Below are 22,160 nucleotides of genomic sequence, written 5' to 3' on the forward strand. Positions count from 1 at the left end.
TTCACACAAAGTGGAACTGAACCAGGCTTTCTATCCTGAGGCATACTACGGAGGTGAGACACACAAAGAAATGAAATGAAATGAAAAGTCCGAGCAGAAGGCAGGTAATGGATGTTTAGAGAGATGATGAGAGAAATAAGTGAGAAGAGATATTTAGGAAGGATACTCATCAAAAGAAAAAAAATTGGGGGGAACTGTGTATGGTGATTAAGTGTGATGAACATTTCACAGTATATACAAATATCTAATCGTTATGTTGTATATCTGAAACTAATATAATGTTATATATCAATGATACCTCAAAAGATAAATTAATTTGACAATTAATTTGAAAACACTATACTTAGCAGCAGCAAATGGAGAAGTCGCAGTTTCAGGATGCTGTGTGGGCAGAGCTTGGTTTCTGGATATTTCAGACACCATCAGCGAATAGGTAAGGATGTTAACTTAGCTAACTATTGCAACTAATTACCCTTCCATGATCGAATAGAAACATCAATACGTTAATCACAGCAAATTGAGAAAACAAATTTTAGTCTATTGTATTAAGATGGATTCAGCTAAAGGATTAGAGCACAAAATAAACAGTGAGCAAAATGGATGCCTTCAGGACAGATCTCAATAAAGACAGTCCTTATGTCCTTATGTACATTTGATTCTATAGAATGTCTGGAACCCAGCAATTCACCTAAGGCTAAAAAGGGGAAAACAGAGATGATGATGAGATAGAGACATGGATAAAAGGAAAAGAAAATTTGAAAATCTCTCTTGAGCACCAAAGAATTCTTGCAACTTATTTTATATGCATTTTTAGCTTTGAGTGACATTGTTACTATTTGCTATTGTCAGACAAATTATTATCCAAGTGACTCAACAAATTATGTTTTTAGGATGTAATTGTGCTTTAGTATGAAGGAATTAAATTATAATCTTACAAGAGTCTTAATAATTACTTAATTCTTTTTTTGCTATTTATTTCCAATATTGGGAGTGTGATCTGGTAGTGACAACTAACATTTTCAATTGAACCTTAGTTAAGTGTCTCACACTAATAGGAATATTCCTGTTCCTCTTTACACAGCTCTATCATCTACAAACATGGGCAGATTAATTTTCTAATCAAAGCATTCTGGGAAACTATTAAGCATGACATTAAACTGTGTAATACTAATTATATTCCCTATGAAGAATTTCTATCTAAACTTACAGCATAAGACCCTGGAGAAAACTTATCAGAGCACGAATTGCTTAAATGTATTTTAAGAAGAATCACATAGCCATATAATAATTTTGCTTTTTGTCCCTACCTTAAATCAATGCTGTCCTCCCCAGTGATTCATTATGGCGGCAAGATCTTGTTGACCTTGTGAAACAGATTTTTTTTTTAAAGGTGTTAAGGCCTGTATAAGTGTGTAATACAGCAAAGGGAAGTATTTAGCTCTATTGTGAAAATATGTCCAAAATTAATAGTTGCTTCTTACTAGAATACTACTCTCATTGAAGAAATAGAAAGAACAGAACAGAATTAATCGTGATATACTGAGGGTGTGTGTGGAAATCATTTAGCGGGGTCAGAAAAAATTTTCCGTAAAGGGCCAGATAATAAACAGTTTAAGTTTTGCAAGCCAGATGGTCTCTGTTGCAACGACTCTGGTCTATAGTGTACAGGAAAAGGAAGCTCTGGACAATATGTAAAAGAATGGGCATAGCTATATTCCAATAGCATTTTAGTTACAAAAGGAGATGGCTGATCAAAATCACAATGAGAGCCCTTCAAACCTACTAACATGGCTAGATTCAAATAGTCGGTTAAAAAAAAAATCAGTAAAGATATGGCAAAATTGGACCCTCATGCTTTACTGGTGGGAATGGAAAATGGTGCAACCACTTTGGTCAAGTCTGGCTGTTCTTGACAGACTTGCCATATGGTCCTGCAATTCCTTTCCTCTGCATATATCTGAGAGAAATGAGTAGTTGCTACCCACAGAACACCAAGTACATGAATATTTATAGTGGTATTATTTATAATAGCCAAAAGAAACAACCCAAATGTCCATCAGCTGGTGAACTGCTAAATAAGAGGTGGTATATCCATACAATGGACTATTACTCAGCCTCTTGGGGAATTTTGGCAGTCTTGTGGAATATTTGGTGACATCTAGTGGCCGGGGTTAGAAATACTGCTACATATCTTAGAAGGCACTGGACAGCCATCTGTCCTTGGAAGGCACAGGACAGCCCTACCCACCCGTTACAAAGAATTATCTGGCTTCAGGGGCACCTGGGTGGCTCAGTGGTTTAAGCCTCTGCCTTCAGCTCAGGTCATGATCCCAGGGTCCTGGGATCGAGCCCGACATGGGGCTCTCTGCTCAGCACGGAGCTTGCTTCCCCCTCTCTCTCTGCTTGCCTCTCTGCCTACTTGTGATCTCTCTGTCAAATAAATAAATAAAATCTTAAAAACAAAAACAACACACACACAAAAACTGATGACATCATTAAAAAAAAATAGAATTATCTGGCTTCAAACGTTAATAGGGCCAAGACTGAGAAACCCTGGTTTACGTGCACACATTTTATGACTCTATCAGTGAGCATTCTGTGCATATAATTTGCTCTCTCCCCATCTTACATTATGTTGTAGAACAGCAGCAATTTAAACCAAGACGGACAAGCAGGTGGAGAATGTGGAGGGATCCAGCCCTCAAATCCTGCAGGGGAAGCAACAGTAGTATACCTTGCTACTGAAGGTTTGAAATCAAGGTGCCAGGTCAGTGCTAATGGCTAGCTAATTATTCTAACACCTGTAATTAAGTCTGAAGTGCTATAGAACTTTTGTACAATGAGGTACGCTTCCACTGTTGTAGAGAGGTAAAGCAATGGGAAAAGTGAAGTTACGTAAATTAGGCTTTGAATTAGGCTTGTAATTATGATTCTTGTTCTAATCCACTGACTCCTGGGACATCATGCACAGTAAAGCACTGAATTTGTAATTTTTTTGGTAGTGCTTTTGTAGAACTACAAAACTTCTTTTCTAGAACTCAAATTTGTAGAAAAAATTCATAGAAAGTTTTTTTGGTTCCTGGTTCTCTGTCTTTGTATTACTTTAAGGGAGAGAAAGAAAATGATGTTGTAAGAGAGAATAAAAGAGAGAGGAGAACAAGTAGAGGGAAGGGAATAGATTTTATTATTCAAAATTTAAAAATATTAAGGTCATTCTAAAAGGAAATTATTTCACTTTTCCTTATGTGCACTTAATAGCTCGTTGTGGTCTCAATGCCAATAAATGAAGATTTTTTTGGAGGCATGGAAAGACTTAAGGTAGTTATTTCCAAAGTTCCTATATTTCTGTTTATTTGTATATTTTGTTAAAAACTGAATATGAAATATTTCTGATAAGCAGAAAATTATAGAAAATAGTAAAATAGACACAAATATACCCACTGCTGAGATTAAATAGTTGTTCATATTTTGCTATATTTATTTCAGCTCTCTCCCTTTTAATAAATAAAATATTACAGATACTATAGCTATAAAGTTGAAGCTTTGATTTCTTGCGTCTTCTTCCTTTACGGAAGTAGGTGAAGATTTGGGGTATATTTTCCTTGTTTTTTTTTTTTTTTTTTAAGATTTTGTTCATTTAAAAAAAGAAAGATTTTATTTACTTATTTGTCAGAGAGAGAGAGAGAGCACGCACAAGTAGGGGCAACAGCAGGCAGAGAGAGAAGCAGGGAGCCTGATGCAGGGCTCAATCCCAGGACCCTGGGATCCTAACCTGAGCTGAAGGCAGATACTTAACCCACTGAGCCACCCAAGTGTCTCTTCCTCATGTTTTTATACACACAAATGCACACACACCATATATATATGTATGTGTATATATATATACACGTATATGTATATATATGTATATAAAATCAAGTGGAGATATATATATCTCCATTTGATTTTTCTCTTTATTCTTGAGGTATATTCAAAAGTAGACCCAGTTATTTATTTTATTTTTTTTTAAAGTTTCTTATTTATTTATTTGATGGAGAGAGAGATCACAAGTAGGCAGAGAGGCAGACTGAGAGGGAGAGAGAGAAGCAGGCTCCCTGTTGAGCAGAGAGCCTGATGTGGGGCTTGATCCCAGGACCCTGAGATCATGACCTGAGATGAAGGCAGAGGCTTTAACCCACTGAGCCACCCAGGCAACCCCCAGTTATTTATTTTAAATGTAATAATGGATTCTAACATATAAGAACTCTTTGTGTGTTTTACTCTTTCTGTGACTTCCTGCAACGGCAGGCTGGTGAAATAGTTTACTCTTTTTTGCTATTATGAAGCAAGAAGTATCTTCCTATGCTATCTTTGGGCGTCTCCAGGGACACATGCAGACATGGAAGTGCTGAGTCACAGATGCATGTACCTTCTTCTCTCCTTGGTCCTACAAAGTTTGCTGCCCAATGTGGCTGCACTCATTGTATATGCTTGTCATCTTTGTAGGAATCCCTACATCTTGGCCAAAACTTGCTGATGTGAGACTTTAATATTTGCTAATCTGGTAAGGGTGAAATGGTATCTCATAAAATTGTCATTACAAAAAACCGACTGGGAATGATCCATCCCTTCCCTCAACTTTTCACACCTTTCTCTCTTATATAGCCATTGAGAGTGAACCCTCACAAAAGTTGCATTCGTAATTAGATGTTGAGACTGAACAGAAATGATAAAGGAAGAAAATGAATTTTTGGATTCCAAGCTTCTCTGGGCCTGCTTTTTGCCTCATTACGTTTGTCCTAGCCCTGTACACCCAGCACATTTGGAGCATTCCCAAAACTGTTGACTCAGTGAAGTATATCATCTTCCTGTGGGGGTGTCAGAATGAGAAACAGTGTATGCTGTTGTGAAGTTTAAATAATAATTTAAAAATGTACTTTTACAAAATGTAAAACTTAGGCAAAACTATTATTTTCACAGATGCATTGCAGTTGCAAAGAATTTCTTTTTCTTTCTCTTTCTCTCTCTCTTTTTAAGATTTTATCTATTTGAGAGAAAGCATGAACAGGGAGGGGGGCAGAGCTAGAGGGACAAGCAGACTCTCCACTAATCAGAGCCCTATGTGTGGCTCAATCCCAGGATCCTGAGCTAAAGTCAGACACTTAACTGGTGGAGCAACCCGGATGCCCTAAAAATTTCTATAAGAAAAATTTCAGAGGGATCTACGTGAAGCTTGAAAATTAATTATAATAACTTCTGTTGATAACTTGCTTATTTATACTTAGTACCTTCTGCATGCCAGGGACACGAGAAAGAAAAGAGCAACCCTTCACATAAGGTAACTAGTTTGCACAGAAAGGGCCTGTTTTAAAAGCTAGCCTTACACTCACAGCTAAGCCATGTTGTTCTCCTCATGGACATAAACAATCTCTCAGAGCACCAATATCAGATAAGGTCACTCTGACTGTGTTGACATGAGACAGAGCAAGACCACTTCTAATTTTATCTATGTACAAACAACAGCAAGGTCAAGTGCAAATCACAAAATACCAACCTTCCCTCCTGATACTGTTGTTTTGTTGTCAGTTACAACTCTAGCTTCATTACCTGTCATTCTTCCAGATAAAATTTATCAAGATATCCAGTCATTAAACTGTCCCCAATTCCTGACAGTACTGAAATCCAGAGTAACCCTCCCCATTCAGTTTCTAAGGAGCCTTCCAAATCACCTAACCGAAGTCCAAATCCTTTCACTCCTTTCGAAGACTTTCTTACTGAGATACCCCACAGTTCCCCATAGAGGACGGTCTCATCCCCAGGGAGTAATAAACTCCACCTGTTCAACTGCAGGTCTTTCTCCTGGTGGTCTTTGATGGGAAGGGTTTTCACAGACATTCCTAAGAGATTTACATATGCTATCTCATTTAAGCCTGACAATACCCCTGTTAGGTATTTTTATTATTATTCCCTTTTGCAGATGGAGAGGCAGAGATAGTTTAACATCATCTCCAAATCTCATAGCTAATAAATGACAGGAATACAATTTGGACTTGTGTCTAATGGTTATTAAGACTTAATGAACTGCTTCAGTTCTATGGTTCCTGATGGTCCTAATTCTCCTGGACTTTCTACGCTGAAGATAACTTGCTCTTTAAAGATAGAGACTGGTGCAGAAAGTCTGGCACAGTATAAACAAACATTTAAAAACAAGAATTAAAAACAAAACAATAATGTAGCCTGAAGATATACTTGGAGCTAAAGCCTCTCTTCTGAACCTCTGTGCTTATCTCCCCAGAGTTGCTGGAGTTGTTTTTTGTACCCAAATCGGTACCAGACATTTACCAGAATCTTGGTCCACACCACTTCCATGTAGTCAGAAGATGGATAACTTAAGGAAATAGTTCAAAAGAAAAGATGACTTTAAAGGCGGGAAAAAGCACACCGATGTGTGGGGAAACTGCTTTGGTCTTGAGGCTTGACCTTGGGTTTACACAAGGAAGTCTTGCATGGTTGCAGCTCAAGGCCCTTCATTGTAAGCTCTTGAAGTTTTTTCAGCTTTTTGGTCTTGAGTACTCCTGGCCTTGCTTCTGACCTCCAATACCTTACATCTAATGTCCTGCCACTCTTTCCTACTTAGTGAAAATCCATGGGCTCTTCCTTTCGCCTTTCTAGATCTGCTCCTTCAGATTTAATATTCCTCCTCTTTGTTCTCAAAGAATCTTTAAAATAACTGCTATACGCGTATATTATTTTGTTATTCGTGTAAAGATTTGTGAACCACATACTGTCCTTAAGGACGTGGCCGAGCCCCTCCTGATTTTTGGTGGCCCTGCCACCCCACAGCGGGCTCTCAGCACTTAGGTACTCAGCAGGCGTTCAGTACGTCCAAAAAGCATCCTTTTGGAGCGTCATGGTTGCTATTGTTCTCACCTTCCTAGCACACTTCCAAGTAAGTACAGATCCTAGAACTACTTTTCCCGGTGGCCATGGCACCAGGGCTTCCCGAGTGGGGCAAGGCAGGGTTAGCAGACGATTTCATATTCCAGCGCTGCTCAAATAGTGGTTCAGAGGGTGTCGCCTGCCTTCCAGGTTGGCAGGAACCGTTCTCCAAATTCCAAATCATCCTACAGTAGCACTAGTGACTTCTGGTAGGTTCTCACGCTCTTCCGACCTGATCCTTGCGGTGCCCTTAAGACGAGCGGCCTGGACCGCCAGAGGGGTTGAACGGCGAAACGAACGGGCCGCACAGCCAATCACGTTTCGCTCTGCCCGGAAAAGGCGGGTCCCGGGAGTGTCATTGACAAAGCCGCGCGGGATTGGCGGGTCCGGAGCGGTCCGGGGTGGCGGGAGTTTTCGGATGTGTTGGCGGTGACCTCGGCAGTAGCGGTTGGGCTGAGTTGGACCGGAGGGGCGGGCGGCGGAACCGGGAACGCCAGTCCGCCGCGGATTCCTGAGCTCCCGTCTCGCGGGTCTCACTGCGGCCGTCTTCTTTCCGTCCCCCAGAGCTGCGGGGAAGGATGGATCGGCACCGGCCGCGGCTGCACCACCCGAAGCAGGGCTCCGCCGCCGGGGCCCCCTACCCAGGCTCTGCTTCGCTCCGGAGCTGTCGGGAAAGCAAGATGCCGCGCAGGAAGGGCCCCCAGCACCCTCCGCCCGGCGCGGCCGAGGAGCCTGGAGAGAAACGCCCCAAGTTCGTAAGTTTCGCCTGGCGCTGTGGTGGGGCAGCTGCTGCCTTGCGGAAGGGCAGTGGCTCCCGTCCTGGGATCCTTCAGTTTCGTTACCCTCTGACTGGCTTGACAGCCGTGGGTGGATCCACAGGGCCTGGGTGGGGGCGGGGTGGGTAAGTTTTGTTCTAGGTTTCTAGGGCTGCCAGTCTCGGAATAGATTTACAACGACAGGGTCCAGTTCTGTTTGGATCCACTGACAAACCCATTTGGTCCACTGTGTTGCCCCACGTTTGTTCTGGCTGAAAAGCTGTTCAGAAGTTTCTGTATTGACCTCACCTAGGTGGACATTGCATTTTTTAAGTTGAAATTCTCCCCACCCCTCTAGGAGGCATAGCAAAGTGAACTTTTAGGTGATAAGAATCCCTCCCCCACCCCCAGCTTAATATTTTAATCCACGAAGAACTTTTTAAGGCAGATGTAGTTTTCCAAGTACAAAAAAATTCGTTGCAATAACATGGCGGGCTATGTAGTCACTGCTAAGGAATGTCTCGCTTAGATTGGAAAGAAGTCTAAGTTATTTGAAATTCGCTATTCTGGTTGCTTCTCTTACTCACTTTGGCACCCAAGGGAGATGTCATGATGAGCGGCTTGCGAATCTTTTTGTTGGTGTCATCTAGTGATGCAATGCAATGATGATTGTTTTGCATATGTGTGTGCAGATAAATCACTGAAGGTTGATAGCTCTAGGGTGAATCTAACAATTAAAAATTTAATATTTGGACCCGTCCGTTTTACTTAGGAGTATGGAAAACTTTTTAAGTTATTGGTAAAACTATACAGTACTGCATGCACCTTCTGTGAACAAATAAACACTCATTAGGAACTTAAGTCAGGATACACATATTAAGGGAATAGAGATTTGTGGAGGAGGAGTAAGTTGCTAAGTATACAGTTAAAAATGATGGTTGAATAAAACTGGGAGCAGAGCTGTGATATGTATCAGAATGCTGAAAATGACGGACACCATGGATTAATTTTGCTAAAGTAAGTATCAAGGTGGCCATAGGCCATGTGAAGTTTTGCAGGAGCATCAACTATGTTGTTATTGTTATTTTAGCAGAGTTGAAGAATAAATGGGATTGAGTTAAACTGGTAGTGCAGGATTCTAGCCAGTAGGAAAAGAATCCTGGGGTAATGGTTTTTCTTCCTTTTAGAGTCTACTCTCTGTGTTAGTGATGTCATTCTATTTTGTTTCTCACTCCTATGCTCCAGAATGCATGGGATGTGATTTTCTGTGACTCCCCCATCAAGATGTCATGGAAACAGAACCTAAGCTAGTATTTAGGTTTAGTTTCATTTTAGGATGTATCAGGTGATTTGGATTCTAGTCTGTTTTTCATTTCCTAAGTACGTTAAAAGGGTTATTGTAAAGATGAAATGAACTCCAAAGGCAATACTTTGAAGCTTTAAAGTTAATAAACATATCTAAAACAGTGTCTTCTTTTATTTTTTATTTATTTTAAGATTTATTTATTTATTTGAGAGAGAGCATGCATGTGCGTGGGGAGAGGCAGAGGGAGGGGGTCCCAGACAGACTCTGTGTTGATTGCAGAGCTTACCACCAGGCTTCCTCTCACCACCCTGAGATCACAACCTGAGTGGAAACCGAGACTGGGTCCCTTAACTGACCATGCCACCCAGGAGCCCCCACACCCCCCACCGTGTTTGTTTTTGGATAGGAGTCTGATTTGAATCACGGCTTCATAATTAATTTAGAGGTAATTTTGACTATTGATAATCCCTGAAACTAATTTAGATTCTTGCTGACATGGTAGTTTCTTTAGCTGTATTTTCCATTTCACTAATTCTCTCATCAGCAATGTTTAATCTGCTATTTAACTTGTTTGGAATATTTAAGTTTAGCAATTACAGTTGACTCTTGAACAACATGGGTTTGAAAGGCACAGGTCTAGTTATGCATGGATTTCTTACAGTTCAGTACTGTAAAGTTATTTTTTCTTATGGTTTTCTTAATAGCATTTTCTTTCCTTAGTTTGTTCTAAGAATAGAGTATATAGTACATATAACATGCAAAATATGTTAGTTGGTTATGTTATCAGTAAGGCTTCCAGTCAGTAGTAAGCTATTGGTAGTAAGTTTTTGGAGAGTCAAAAGTTATACACGAATTTTGACTGCATGGAAATCCATCAGTGCCCCGAAACCTTGTGTTGTTCAATGGTCAACGGCATTTTTTATTTCTGTAGGTTCTATTTGTTTCTTTTTCAGATCTGCATGGTCATTCCTGATAGTTTGTTGTTTCTTATCTTTTTTTTTTTTTTTTAGGTATTTCCTATGTGACTCTCTTTATTCTTTCTTTGATAGTTCTGGTGTGTGTAATTTTTGGACTGTCTGTGTTGACTTGCACTTGTGGTGGCTTATTCTCTCTCCTCCTGTGCTTATAGATCTTTAGGAGCTCATTGCTTTATCTCAACCTATCTTTCAATAGGCTTTAGTGGGGATGCTTTTCTCCGGTGTCCTTTTCTGGGAGTGCCACCGATTGGGACCATCTGTTATAGGAGTAAAACTCATAGAGAGCCCAAGGTTCCATGCTTAACCCTAACTCTGTTCCTGGCCTATGGCTCAGTATGCCAGTCTTAAGGCTCCCTTCTGAGCAGCTCTTCCGAGTCAGCCTAGTTCCGCACTGCTCTCAGTCTCACCCTAGTAACTCTAACTTTGAGGTTGGAGATGGTCGCTCCCTCGTGCGATCTCAGCAATGCCTCTGTATGTGATTGTTCTGTAGTTCTGTTTGCTCTACTGCCAGATGTCAAGTCGGTTCTTGGCTTCTTTTGATTTCATATGGAGCCACATTAGCCTGAATCTCTTTGGGCCACCGAGTCATTAGGTCACCTACTTGCCATGGGTAGCTGCTTTTGACTGGAATATGTAAGGTAGGTTGGTGATGTCACAGGAATAGGGATAAATTAGGTATTTGGTGTTTTACATACTCCATAAAGCTGCAAACTGGCAGTTGAACTGAATGGGAAATTGGTTCTTTGCCCCAGTCTTAGATTAGGAAGGCATAAGTTCTGGTGCCCACTGAAATCCTGCTTTACTCTGAGCCTTGATAAAGCAGACACATCCTTGTTTTCTAGTGTAGGTCGAGTCCTGGGTCTCAGGTTACTTTTGAATTGTGTATACAAGTTTGTGGTATAGAATTTCTCCCCATAGATCTGTGTAAAGAGTAGAAATTAGTCTGTTGTAAATGTATATTAGTTTGGCTACACAGGAAATCACTGACTTTGGGGCTGTTTGGGAACCAGCCCACTTGACTTCAGTAGAAAATATGGTAAGCAGTGAGGTTTGGTTTTTTTTTTTTTTTTTTTTTTTTTTTGAAGCAGTGAGTATTGAGATGCTGGGGATAGATACTGGGGGACAGGATGCAACTATTGGAGGCTGGGGGTGAGGGATCAAGGCAGGTGTCTGGATGAAGGCTTTGAGAACGTAGATAGAATTCAGGAGGATCATTAAACTTTGTCCTGCCCTAGGTCACAGTCTCAGTACCTGAGCTGAAGTCCTATTTCCCTTTTAGAATAGAACAAAACAGTTGCCTCTTCATCATGAAATGCCTCTCAGTGATGCTGGGCACTTTGTTCTTACCTTTCACTGCTCTTAGAAGCACACAGCATGGGCAGTGGTGGCCTCCCATCCAGACGGAGAGCAGGATGTGTGGCTTCTGGAGAAGTTCCCCTCTCTAGGCTGTGGGCCCATTTTTGGAGAGGAGGCCTATGCATTTGGTGATCCTGTTGGGAGAGCAGCTCTTCTTTTTAATTAGGAATATCCTTTAAAACTTCTCACAGACTTTAGTGTAAATCTTGCATCTAATCTTATGGTTTCCATCGTTCGGCTTGTTAATTATTGTTTAATTATGTCATTACAGTACTTTAAATTTGGGTTGTGATTTTTCACCTTGTCCAGTAATATCTGTCCAGTAATATCTGTCTACCATTTTGGACATCAATAATGATAATAATTAACCCTAATGATCGAACAAAGTTCTGTTCTAGGTGCTGTCCACTCACTTACTCTTTTACCCCCTACACCAACCCTATGAGGTGTGTGATATTACTAGCCTTGTTTGCTGGGTGGGAAAAGTAAAAGACAGAGTTTGAATTGCCTTAGGTCACACAGCTGCCTGTTGGTGGGATGGGGTTTGAACCCAGACAAGCCCCTGCCTGGGTTTCTAGCCACTGTCCTGTATTATCTCCCATGCAGTTGGGAATTTTAATCTTTACTACGGTTCTCATTCAGGAGCCATTACAAATACTAGCACCTTTAATGAATACAGAATTAATGATTTCCTCCTGATTACAGGCAGTTTGTAAGGTGGGAAGAGGTAGGAAGTTGGAGAGCTGTTTGTTGTACTGGGAACTTTTGGGAAGTGAAATCAGAGTAGACTTGAAGAGATCAGCGCATGCTCACCCCGATGTTGTTTCGGGTATATTTGGAGGCAGGTATGGCTGGCTGAATAATGAGCACCTCCCCCGCCCCACCCCAGAGATGGTCATGTCTTAGTCCCTGAAACATGTGAGTGTTCCTTTCTATTGCTAAAAAACACTTTCGGTGAAGGCTTTTAAAATGGGGGAAATTATCCTGGATTACCAGGCCCAGCTCTACATGCACGCTAGGTGTCCTTGTAAGAGGGAGGCAGAGGGAGATTTGACTGCAGAAAAGGAGAAGGTGATGGGACTCTCAGGCAGAGATTGGTGATGTAGCCCCAAGTCAAAGAATGTTGGCAGCCATTGGAAACTGGAGGAGGGAAGGAACTGGTCTCCACTGGAGCTTCCAGAGGGAGAGTGCTACTGTGAACACAGTCACTTGAGCCCAGTGCAACTCATTTCTGACTTTGGGCCTCCGGCACTGAGAGAATACATTTTTGTTCTAAGCCATCTGGTCTGGTAATTTGTCTTGGCAGCCCTAGGAAATGACCACAGCAGGTATGCTTCTGAGGGTGACCACATTGAAAGGTGTGGTTTAACAGTTTATATATGAAGTGTTTTAGGAGAACCATCAAATTCATCTAAATCTCTTTGTTGTAGTATGGTTTTATTCTGGACTCCTTGTGATTGGGGTGGGGTGGATAGAAGATACATACAGTTCAGTCCTCTGGAATAGCGACTAGAACTTGAATTCATCTTGTTCTGCTGCATCATTTTCATAGTTGCTAGAAAGCAGAGCAAATGTGGAGGTAATTTCTGGTTGCTTTTTCTTTCTTTCTTTCTTTCTTTTTTTTTTTTTAAGATTTTATTTATTTATTTGACAGAGAGAGAGAGATCACAAGTAGGCAGAGAGGCAGGCAGAGAGGGGTGGGGGAGGGTGGAGGAAGCTGGCTCCCTGCTGAGCAGAGAGCCCAATGTGGGCTTGATCCCAGGACCCTGAGATCATGACCTGAGCTGAAGGCATCCCTGGGTGCTCTTTTTGAGTTTATTTCTTCACTGAGTCCTCAGCTAACGTGATGCTTTCAATGGTCCTAGAGTTAAATTGGCAAGAATTGGAGACAGTGTTGTTATTTGAAGGCTTTAGGCACTTGAATGGCATTCATGTCAAAATCCACCTGACCCATCTGACACGGAAGCCTTCAGAGGTAAGATCATTTATTTTATTCAGGTCAGTCTTCTAAGTGAATTGCCTGAATTGCTCAGACTTTTCTTCCCCCACCGTTTACCCTTCCGAACAAGAGAAAAGTTTTTTGTTATTGTTGTTTGTTTGTTAATATATGACTTATCAAAAGAAACAAAATATATCAAATGGCTTTTAGGAGTATGTTTAGTTGCTGAAAATAGATGATATATGGCTTTTACTTCTGGATTGCTCTGGATCTTTTGCGTGTGTGTGTGTGTGTGTGTGTATCGTGGGGGGTAAAAAGGGGTGGGAGTAGGGATAATTGTCTCAGATTTAGAGTAAGGCTTAATTGCTTTTTTCAAAGACTCATGTCTTTAATTATGAAGCAAGCAAACTGACATACATTTATTACACAATGAAACCTTGCATCTCATCTAGTCTGTCTTGTAGCAATTGCTTCTGAACAGATGTTACCTGAAACACCTTTGTGCAGTTGGTAGAATGCTAAAATTTGTCATGCTTTTATTATTGTTGTCGTGAATTAACTCTACTTTATGGCATAACTTTATTGCTGTGTCCTAGAATCTTTATATATTTATTGCCTTATAAATTGGATTTAAAATTGGCTTTTTATATAGAATGTAAATTAACATGTGCATAACTTGTTTATGCTTGCAGAATAATCCAAGAAAAAACTGCTACGTATTATACTAATGTAATTGTCTTTAACTCAGCACATAGTATCCTCCAAACAGGAATGAAATGAATGCTACAGAATATGCTTACAGTCACACTCTGCTTGTTTCTCCCAGAAACTGATTTGACTTTTAGATCTATAAAATATAGATTAAGCATAACCTTTTACTTCATGGGATATTAAGGATCAAAGCACGAGCTTTCTTTGAACAGGATCTACAAAGGTAACTTTTCTCTCCAGAGCAGCAGGGTGGCATTGAAGTGCCTCATCGCTGGGAGTAATTTTCTCAAATATCAAATCAAATAATCATTATTAAGTTAGGGGAGGATTTAAGAGTTTCAATAAGTTAAGTTTTGGTGTTGGAATGTTTCAGTTACTAGCTAATTAATGAGAACTCTCTGGTAATGCTTGCCATAGATGGTATTCTTTAAAAAGACCCACTGCCATCTCTTCTTACAGTTTTTTTTTTTTTGTAGAATTGGGAATAGCATTTATGAGCGGTGACGTGGGCCACTGTTATGGCTTGAATCCTATAGCTATGTTATGCGTTCGTTGGGGCTAGTTTCTTCTCTCTGGGCCTCTGTTTCCTCACGTGTAAGATGCGATTGTTGGGAAGTTGAGAAGTGACTGTGTGATAGGCCTGGAATGGTACCTGGCTCACTGTAATCCCGATGTCAGTCTTTGCCATTTATAGGATTGCTGTTGCTGTCATCATCAGTAGCAATAGTAGTAGTAGTAGTAGTAGTGCACTGTTTTCTAGGTTTTAGGGCCTTGGGGATATTACACTTTATATTTGAATTACTTTCCTGTACTGGAAACTTTTCACAGGGTCAGCATTTTTCCCCACATTGTGTGTGGCAGGAGCAGAGTTCTGCCATTCTCAGTTCTTTTCCTGGGGTGCTAGGTAACATTCAGGTTGATGCAGGTTTCTGGTTGTGATGGCTGCATAGTCAGAGCAAGGTTCTTGAACTTTCTAGGCATTATGTTTTTATACGTAAAATGGGGATCATGAAACTATGACACTTGCATGCAGATAAAACTTAGAAAAGAAACCCACGAAGGCAACAACCTCAAACTTAGGAAACAAATCCTTTTGATGCTCCAATGTGGACTTGAATGATAATAAAAATAATGTTACTTATATATGTATAGATATAAGTTAAAAATATGACTCCTTATGTTTATGGCTCTTTTACAACTATGAAACTCCAACAGATTTTCACATAAAACCCGAAACAAAACTATAAAACCAATAAAATTCAAATGAATAACAACATTAATTTAATGTGATTGATGATGATGTTTTGCTGAAAATAAGTTCTTTGTTGAACTTAATAGTGGGAAGATATGTGTATGGTTTGCTGTTTTCCTTTTTGTCAGCTTGACCTTTGGATGGAAGTGGAATCCCAGAGGCTGAGGAAGCAGAGGACAGTGATAAAGCGAAAGACTCAGTCCCACACTATTGGTAGAGATCGGTCATCTACCATTATTGTCTTTTTCACAAGATTTTAACTTGAGGCTTCGGGTGAAATAGTGATTATGATATAATCACTGGTTATGATTAAAAAAAATGTAGCCATATGTAGATATTTTCTACTCAACTGTATGAAATTGATGAAAAGGAGCAGAAAGAATCGGAGCTGAGACCACCAGCATCTATATTCATTTTTCTCTTGAAATTAACCTTACCATAGCTCTGAGTATTTGGTTCCTTGAATAGGGACATTTTGGAATTATGGACGACATTTTGGAATGGAATTCTTCCTAAGTAGAGGAGATCATGAAAACCTAGGTAGTGTGATTGCTGTTGTTTGTCCTTCTTCTAGTGCCCAGTTGTGGTGTACACAGGCACACACATACACACATGCCTACATGCCCACACGCACGCACGCAAGTGTGGCCACCAGAAGCCACACTTCTGATGGAAGGACCATGGTTTAGAGTGGTCATTCAGATTGTCCAGATGATGCTTATTTTCCTTCAAATGTTTAAGATAATCTTGGAAAAATACAATATTTAAAAAATCGTCTGGACCTGGAGAGCCCGAGAAGGGATCAGCAGACTCAGTTTGAGGACTCCAAGAGGTGACTTAAGAAGTTAGTTGAGTACTGGAAACTGGCACAGGTTTTGTACCTTTAGTTCTTCATCTAGCAATGAGCTCAAAGTGATTAGTAAGTGTTCAGTTGTGAAGGATGTATACAGTGTGCTTCAAAACAGTTTACTTCTTCTTGGGACACCTGGGTGGCTCAGTGGGTTAAAGCCTCTGCCTTCAGCTCAAGTTATGATCTCAGGATCCTGGGATCTGCTCAGCAGGAAGCCTGCTTCTCTTCCTCTCTCTCTGCCTGCCTCTCTGCCTACTTGTGATCTCTGTCTGTCAAATGAATAAATAAAATCCAAAACAAACAAACAAACAAACCCAGTTTACTTCTTAATAGTTTATTGAGGGAAGACACTTCCCTTGCAATTAAAATATATATATATATATTCCTTTGGTCATACAAAAGAAATGTAGAACACCATGTACTCACAGTGAGTGTCAGAAACGAAATTTTATAAACGCTATTGAAATGTCTGTTTTCTCTATCAGTTTCCTTTTAATCTCTGCTCTTCACTTCTTTGAGGTAGGGGCTATTTATAGGACTTTTTATTTATTTCATGAGGGACCTTCATGGGTTAAATATGGCTGACTACCTGTTCAGCTCTCCAAGGAAATTATCATTAATTCTAGGTTATTCTGGAAGTTAAAAAAGAAAAGTACATGCTTCTTTTGGAGTTATGATGTAGAATTTCTTGAAACTCTTAGTGAGATACATGGATTAGTCTAATTATTAGATCTATAATAGTGCATTTATTTGGCTTATTTTATTATAAAGTATCTTCCCAGGATGTGGGGAGTTTATCCTGTAATTGTTGTATTTTCCTGAGGTGGGTTGTTTATTTGGGCATCAGAAAATGTAACTTTGTAACATTCAGCTTTTAAGTAGAATTTACAAATTGGTGACATTAATTACGGACTGTACTATACTATTAAACTGTTGTGTTGATCAAATCCTTGGGTAGAATGCAATTTGTAAGGACAATTACGATTCATTTCTAATGTAAAATCTGACAATCTGAGAAATGAACATGAGAACCAGAATGCACATAATCTGCAATCAGAAATTCAATGTGACAGTTTGATTTCCTTATAAAAGGTGATGGTCTCCAATTAAAACCATGCTCAAACCCTTATTCAGCCTCTCTTCTGAAGGTGTTATTTTGCTGTTACTGATATGTTATCTTGAACCTGTTTTCACTTACGTTATGCACATGTCTGTGATCTTTTGGAAGTCACTTTCTCTCTCTGCAAAGCTTGGCATAGGCTTGAGCTTACTACAGTAGGTCTGTGAATGCTTGGCTAATTGAAAATCTATGCAAAATTACTCCTGTAACCTTACACCACCTGGTTCATTAATCTATTCATGATTAATTTAGATTTAAACGTTATTGATATACCCTAAATGTCTATTTCTTTTTATAAAAGATTTCAGTGGTGGTGGGGAAGAACATGTAAAGGCTACCAGAAACATATCTGGGTCACTGGAGAACTGAGCCTGCCCATTCAGGCTCCTCTAGGGGCCAGCTATGTGGCTTTCAAGCCCTACTGTGGTAAAGAGGGTGTAGGATGGATTCAAATATGGCAGTGTATCCTTGGGCAAATCAATGAACTTCTGTGCCTCAGTTTTCCTATCTGTAAAATGGAATAGATAACTACAGCATGGCCATTGTAGCTTGTTGGGAGGATAAATTGAGGTAATGGATGCTTCAGTAGCTTGGGTACAGTGCTTAGCAGTTAATACGTGACAGCTATTGTGAGTTTTACTCTTTTAATTCTTTCTCAGATACAAGAGTAGGGGGGAGTCTCACCTGAAATGTTGAATTCTCTAGGGCTGATCATTTGGAAGGAGATGTGATGGGATCTCAGTTACTGGCAGCATTTTGACCATTCTTTTTAGCTTCCCACCTCCCTTTCTCCCTGTGTTCCTGTTAGACCCCTGCATTGTGTCCCTGAACCCGACCTTAACTGGAGTGGGGAACACACCAAGAGGTTTGGCTCCTGGGCGTACACCCCTCCTTTCTGTTTCATCTAGCCCTCCGGCCCCTTGACCTTTCTTTCCCTGTCGGTTTCCTGCCGACTTCTGCTCCACACAATACCCATACTCCACAAAAGTAACCCTAGCACTTTTGAACTAGGATGGCTTCGCATTCCTCACCTCCTCAAGCCTGCCATAGGGTACACGGTAAATAACTAGTACAATCTCTGGTTTCCTTGTCCACTTGCGCTGATGGCCAAGCCTGCAGCAACTTGACAGGCTCCCTGGGTCTTGAAGTGGGCTGCTCTCTCGAGGTGGAAACCCTCCCAGCTCTGTGAGCTGATTTCCTTACATTCTTTATCTGTGGGTCGGCTGATTGGCTGGGTCCTCAAAGCTGGAGATAATCATCATCATCACAATAGCTACATGTATTCAGCTCTCCCAGTGGGCTGTGCGCTATCTTAATCACTTAATCCTAATTCACTGCTTTCAAGGAAGCACTCTCATCACCCTGGTTTTGGATGGGATGGAACTGAGGTGAGGAGAGGGTTTGGGGCCTTTTCTGAGCCGCCACAGCTGGGGATGGGGGTGATGGGTACCAGCAGTCAGGTCTAACTCCAGAGCCCTGGCTTTGAACCACCTCTCTGGTTACCTTTTCTATTTCTATTAACATTTATGCTAAACCATTAGCATTACTCTCTTTACCTTTGCTATGGGCCTGATTCCTTTTTGTTGTGAGTAGTTTTTTAAATTGAAAAAGTAATGTATGTGTAAGGGCCTACTTAGCCAGAGCGAGCCATTTTGTTGTTGATGCAACAAACTTAGATTGACCCGACCCCCCCCCCCCCCCCCCCCCCCGCGAGAAGCTTACTTGGGAACAAGTCTGGGAAACCAGAAAAATATGACTGACCAGCCCCTGATAACGAAGCCCAGATACAAGGATGTGTCCAGCCAGGTGGAAACGTCCAATCAGTAAAAGCGCACGTATTACCTCCCTACCCGCCAAGGATGAGCGAAGCCAGGTGGAGACATCCAATCAGGAAAGCACCTCTCTAACCAGCCAAGAATGCGGGCCCTACCTTTTGGGCGCCAATTCTGACCAGAGTAATAGGCTAGTTCAAATAACTACTATAGGATGAATTGTAATTCAATTGGCCCCCTGTGTGTGGCCAGGCTCATCCACATGGCCTTTACTCTATAAAAGTTAGTCTGTGAGACTGGGAGGGGTCGCCTCTTTGCAAGAGACGGCCCTGACTGGTCAGTTTGATTCTCAATTCTTGGCGCGAAATAAAGCTTTGCTTGACCTTCGCTTTGTATCAGTCTCGTCCTTTTGTCTACGGACCGTTTCAGTATGCACCTCTTAAAAAGGCCAGCAGTGGAAGAGTACAGTCTCGCTCGGAGACTTCCTTACGTCCCAGACCACCGAATCAGCTTGTTCCCAAATGGTGGCCGCGGTGACTTCTATTAATTTCTTTTGTTTCCTTTAATGATATTCTGTGTGTATGTGTAAAATACCCACTTGTATATACATGGGAACATTCCACCGCTTTCCTTTAAAAGATCTTAGAGATGGTTACCCCTGACTCTTAGCACTCCCCTTGACACCTTCTTCGGATAGAAAATAAAGGCCGTTTTGCTTGAACTTGCTCAATTTCCTGCTGTCTGCACCTGTAATCTTCCCTATCTGCAGCTCTTCCTCCTTTCCCCCTCCAGTATCCACAGAAGAAATGTCTGTTTTTCTGTTCAAGGTTAAGCCCTTCACCCCTGTTCTTGATCCAGTCCCATTCCATTAGGCGTGTTTCACTCTTTATAGGTTGCAATCTCTAAGAATGCTCTGGTGCTTCCCATTATAAAAGAAAAAGCAGAAGCAAAACCAAACAACCTCCCTCTCTGACTTTCTCTTGACCCTTCTCCCTCTCTGAATACTATGCTCTGCTTCCTTCCCTTCTAGTCAGTTACTTCTTTTTATTTATTCAGTAAATAATGTGAATTTATTCAGTAAATATGTAGAGCACAGGTAGATACAATTTGGTCCTTGTCTTCAAGAGGCTCCGATTCAGTCTGGTATGAAGAGAGGTGTGAACCAACAAGTGGGAAGTGTTACCAACGAGTCCATTTTAAGTCATCTTGAAGAACTCAGGTTCTGAAATAACCTGGATTTAAACCCTGGTTCTGTATTTGACAGCTGTGTGACTTTGGAAAATTACTGTGTTTCTTTGTTTGTTTCTTCATCTCCAAGTTGGGAACCTATATAGTACATTGGATATGATGATTCAGCGTGTTAGAATGAGGGTTGACACATAAGTTTTAAATAGGTCTTAGCCTGTTGCTGCTAGTATGAGGGCACTGGTGAAGGGTAGAGTGTTCTTGTTGACGAGGGATTCAGCCAACTCCCATTGGTTCCTCAACCTTCCTTTGCTTCTGTTCATTCCACTGAAATTGCTTGGGCAGATCCATTATTACCAACATGGTGGCTGATTTTCAAACTTCATCTTACTTGACTTACTTCACAGGATTAGCACCAACCTCTAGCTTCTTGAAAGCTTTGCCATGATGTGTACTTTTCTTCTGAACTTTGCTCATCTTTCTTGGCACCATTTTATTTATTTATTTATTTATTAAAAAAAAGATTTTATTTATTTATTTGACAGAGAGAGACCACAAGTAGGCAGAGAGGCAGGCAGAGAGAGAGGAGGAAGCAGGCTCCCCGCAGAGCAGAGAGCCCGATGTGGGGCTCGATCCCAGGACCCCGGGACCATGACATGAGCTGAAGGCAGAGGCTTTAACCCACTGAGCCACCCAGGCGCCCCTCTTTGCACCATTTTAAATTAGTGTTCCCAAGTACTGTCTCCAGTCATATTCTTCCAGTTTATACCTCCTTTCAGCCTGAGCTTATCTATTTCCTTAGCTTTTACTACTGCCTAGATTAGTGTTTTTCAGGAGGACTTTCTGTGATGAGATATTCTATTCTGCTTGCCCCTTAGCATCTTCTCCGCTAAGTCAGCTTCCCTGATGGTGATGTGATGATTGACCCCTTTTGGAAAGCAGGCACATCTTATTCTGGCCAAAATGGTGCACTTTCATAGTCCCTGATGCCACCATCAGCGATAGGTTTATGAGCCAAACAGCATCAGCAATGACAGAACCAGGTGTGGGATCACATCCGTTAGAAGGGCTGTCATCAAGAAGGCAAGAGAGAACACATGATGATGAGGATGTAAAGGGAACCCTTCGTACTGTTGGTGGCACTGTAAATTGGTTCAGCCACCACGGAAACCCGTGTGGAGGTTCCTCAAAAAATCATAAATAAAACTACCATATCATTCAGCAGTCCCACGGGATATATATCCAAAGGAAATTAAATCAGGATCTCGAAGAGACATGGCACTCCCATGTCTATTGCAGCATTATTCACAATAACCTAGATCTAGAAACAATCTAAATGTCTGTCAACAGACGAATGAACAAAGAAAAGATGCACTATGTATACACACACAATAGAATATTTTTCAGTCATGAGAAAAGGAAATCCTGTCCTTTGCAACAACACGGATGGACCTGGACATTATGCTTAATGAGATAAGCCAGACAGAGAAAGATAGATATTGTATGATATCACTTATAATGTGGAATCTAAAAAAGCCAAACTTGTACAAACAAGAGAGCAGAATGATGGGTACCAAGGCCCAGGGTGGTGGGAAGGATGGGGGAACTGGAGAGATGTTAAAGGCTACAAACTTCCAACTAAAACCTAAGTTCAAGATCTCCAGTGCATAGCATAGTGATTAAACGATACTGTATCATCTACTCCAAAATTGCTAAGAGACCAGAACTCAAATGTTCTCACTACAAAAAATAAGTGATAATTATGTGATATGATAAAGGTATCAGCTAACGCGATGGTGGTAATCACTGTAATATATAAATGTATGAAATCAACACTTTGGGCACCGTTAGCTTACACAATGTTAAGTGTCATTGATATCTCAAAAAGAAAAGAAATAGGGGAGGATTATCTTCACACCCTTGTGAGATCTGCAGTCCTGAATAATTTGCCCTAGTTTATTAGGATCATTGGGTGCCTTCTCATGGCTGTGGCTGTCAGCTGAGCACTTCCCCATAATC

The 22,160-nt window shown here is 40.9% G+C and overlaps 1 protein-coding gene across 2 annotated transcripts in view; it reads left to right on the forward strand.

Annotated features, from left to right (window-relative positions):
• The first annotated feature begins 7,296 nt into the window (after positions 1–7,296).
• Positions 7,297–22,160, forward strand: part of DIAPH3 (diaphanous related formin 3) — a 499,882-nt gene continuing 485,018 nt past the window's right edge. For both annotated transcript variants that reach the window (XM_032314557.1, XM_032314558.1), the window contains exon 1: positions 7,297–7,673. In XM_032314557.1, coding sequence (XP_032170448.1) covers positions 7,497–7,673 — 177 coding nt within the window. In that variant the 5' untranslated portion in view covers positions 7,297–7,496. The remainder of the gene's footprint in view (positions 7,674–22,160) is intronic.

The sequence above is a fragment of the Mustela erminea genome, chromosome 15 (assembly GCF_009829155.1).
Source record: "Mustela erminea isolate mMusErm1 chromosome 15, mMusErm1.Pri, whole genome shotgun sequence".
In the NCBI taxonomy this organism is placed as follows: Eukaryota; Metazoa; Chordata; class Mammalia; order Carnivora; family Mustelidae; genus Mustela; species Mustela erminea.